At 32.3% G+C, this 3,003-nt stretch overlaps 1 protein-coding gene across 1 annotated transcript; it reads right to left on the reverse strand.

Moving 5' to 3' along the window:
• Nucleotides 1-773: 773 nt before the first annotated feature.
• LOC149539295 (pathogenesis-related protein PRB1-3-like) lies at nt 774-1,626 on the reverse strand. The gene is made up of 2 exons (XM_089802539.1): nt 1,534-1,626; nt 774-1,196 (listed from the first exon to the last, which is right to left on the reverse strand). The coding sequence occupies exons 1-2, from the start codon at nt 1,624-1,626 to the stop codon at nt 774-776; spliced, it is 516 nt and encodes a 171-aa protein (XP_089658665.1).
• Between the last annotated feature and the right edge of the window lie 1,377 nt (nt 1,627-3,003).

A 3,003-nucleotide genomic window follows, 5' to 3' on the forward strand; every position in this document is an offset into this window, starting at 1 on the left:
ATCTTGGGTGTCTGCAATATTTCCTTGGGATTGAGGTTGTTCAATATTTCCTGTGATTGTCATTTGTCAACAAAAGTGACATGCTTTCAAAGGTTTGGCATGCTTCATTCAAGGCCTACCACCACACTCTTTCAATTGGGTATTATTTTGAATACCAATAGCACTTCTTTATTAGTTGATATTTTGTTTGGAAATCCTTTGTACCTAACACATACTTGTCCTTCTTTTCAATGTATAACATTTTAATTTTAGAAATGACTAAATTAAAATGTGTGCAAGCTCAAATGATACATTTCATTCACCTATAGACTATAGCCTTGCACCCTTATGAAGGCTATAATAAAATTTACATATTTAAAAATAACTTTATCACAACAATAAAATAGATTTTCCACTTTCTCAATTTTAAACCTGAAAATCAAACCCCTCAAAAATTCAAGATATATTTTTAAAACCTAATAAAAGAAATGACATCCCAAATTTATAAAACTCTGTTGAAAATAGCTCAAAACTAGAAATATTTTTAAAACCAACTTTATTACATAACTAAACTAATTTCATCATGATCAAACTTAGATCTTGGATAAAAGTAATCGATATTTCATCCTAGATGAAAGAAACCTTTATTTCATCATCCCTTGAACTTAGATCCAACAAACCTTTATTCCATCATCGCTTGGACTTAGATTTTGGATGAGTGAAACCTTTATTTTCTAAAAATCCCCTAGAAACCAAGACAACAAACTCCTCATATCAATACCAATCAATTGACCTCAATATGGCTTCTGTCCATAGTAATTGCCAGGAGGATTATAACTGCAAATGATAAGAAGACCCCCATTATCACAAATCTGACGAGCACAACCAACATCAGTAGAATCCCTCCACACAACTTGTGTGTAATGCCCACACACTTGGCCATCAGCACATGAATTAGCGTCGTAGTTATAAAACTGTTTCTCTTTAATCCATTCACTCACTGCCTGTGAGTTATTGAAGTCCTGGCCAGAGCCCCAAAATAGGTTTTCCCCATATGGCCCTCTAGAGTGCTCAAGAAGGCAATCACTTTTTCGCTTGTTTAAATAATTCTCTGCATACTTCTGCAGTGTGGAGTCCCATTTAAGAGGCTCAACTCCCACTTGGGCTCTTTCTTCATTGTGAGGACCCGAGAAATCATCATGGTTATCTCCATTCAGCTGAGCATTGCAAATTTGAAACAAGAATAGTAGAACTAAAACTGAATACAAGAGCTTCATTCTGAATGATAGTTTTGGAGAGATATTATTATCTGATAACTGTAAGTTTCGGAGAGTTGTTTTTGTTGAATTAATGAGTTGGGTATTAGATTTTTATAACTTTGATGATGTGTTTGGTATAAGTTTGTTGTGATCATATGATAAACTTTTGATCCGAGGTTCATGCAGATGACTTGACTATATTAGGAACGTTCTATCTTAGAATTTTGGTGGATATGGTTGTTTAAAATTCGTGATATTCAAAGATGTTTGGATATCAATGCTTTTTTTGGATTACAGCTACGTCAGTGTTTTCATGGCAGCCGCTAATTGAGGTTGGTTGCAAAACTCCAGGGCATCCGTCAGTTTCGTTTCTAGTGTTCGAATTCATAATTTTGATCTTTATCCATGAACATCTTGAAATATGCTTATTTTGGGAGGTTTAATATAAGAAAATTCAGAAATTGAAAATAATCGGGGGTGGTACACATGTTTTCTTCTATTGCAACCATTATTTTTGTCCATAAATTTGCCTTTAATAAAGACATGTGGACAATGGGACAGGCTAATTTTCATAAAGTCAAACTTTTTTTTTCCAATTTTTTTGTAGTCGTCCACTATAAATTATGTAGATCAAACACTGAAATTTTCTTGAAGATCTAAAAAAAGGAAAAAAAAAACTGAAATTTTCAAAAAAATCCATAATGTTTTCAAACTTTTGAAAATTTCACAATAACGAAATATAAATATTTATTTAGAAGAGAAATCAGTTGCATATAAGTTCTTATTGTAATGTTTTAAAATTTTCTTCACAAATAAATGGTAAATAAATATGTTTGATGTTCACAAAGTATGAATTCAGTTATTTAGAAAATACTCTAAAAATTATTAAATAATGATGCATATATTTTAAATTTTTATATTAATGGTGATTGAAAAAGAACAATCTAGAGTTCACAACTTTCATCATTCTTTACGAAGGTTTTTGGAGTGACTTCTATTTAGATGCTCACAATTTTAAAACATGAACATTTACTTGGAAAGAAACAATCTTACAAATTTGTTCCATAGAATTTTCATGGACATATCTTTTGGTACACATTATGTTATGTTCACTTTGCAACTTTGATAATTGCTATGATTGACTTGAAAATTATAGTTTAATATGTTATTTTGTGGGAGTGTTCCACTTGAAAGAATGTTGCATGATTAGGTTGTTAAAGCTTGGGCCCGTCATTGGGTCTAGCTTGATGATCCAAAATCTCACTAAGGGATATTTTTATCTCTTTAAGAACCTCTCTCCCTTTGAGGGTAATCTCAAACATGGCCCCTAGATTGTTTAGTCATCCTTTATTGTTTCTAAACCATGGTCCCATGAATTTACTATCTCTAATGAGAAAAATCCAAGGTCCCAAACCAGATAGAGTTTTTTAGTCTACCCTTGCCTTACTAGTTGTTCTCAAAAACTATTCCCCAAACCCTTGATAGGGTGGTTTGCATGGAACTTGACCTCTTTGCATGGAACTTGACCTCTTTTTTCATGCCCATCTCTAAAAAGGGGTTTTTGTTGAATTTCATTTGTCTCATGACATCTTGAAGAGACTTCTAAAATTCAAACCAATGGTCAATTACTTTCTTCAATGAGTAATTTAGTTGAATTTTTTGAAAACTTGATATTAGTGCCAATCTTTTGGTCAGAAAATCAAGGATTTTCTTTTCACTATTTTAAGGACCAAATCTTCCATAAGGAAACAACCTCTCCTCTTTC

This window comes from Cupressus sempervirens, chromosome 9, assembly GCF_028749045.1.
Source record: "Cupressus sempervirens isolate cs-2001-9-10 chromosome 9, ASM2874904v1, whole genome shotgun sequence".
NCBI lineage: Eukaryota > Viridiplantae > Streptophyta > Pinopsida > Cupressales > Cupressaceae > Cupressus > Cupressus sempervirens.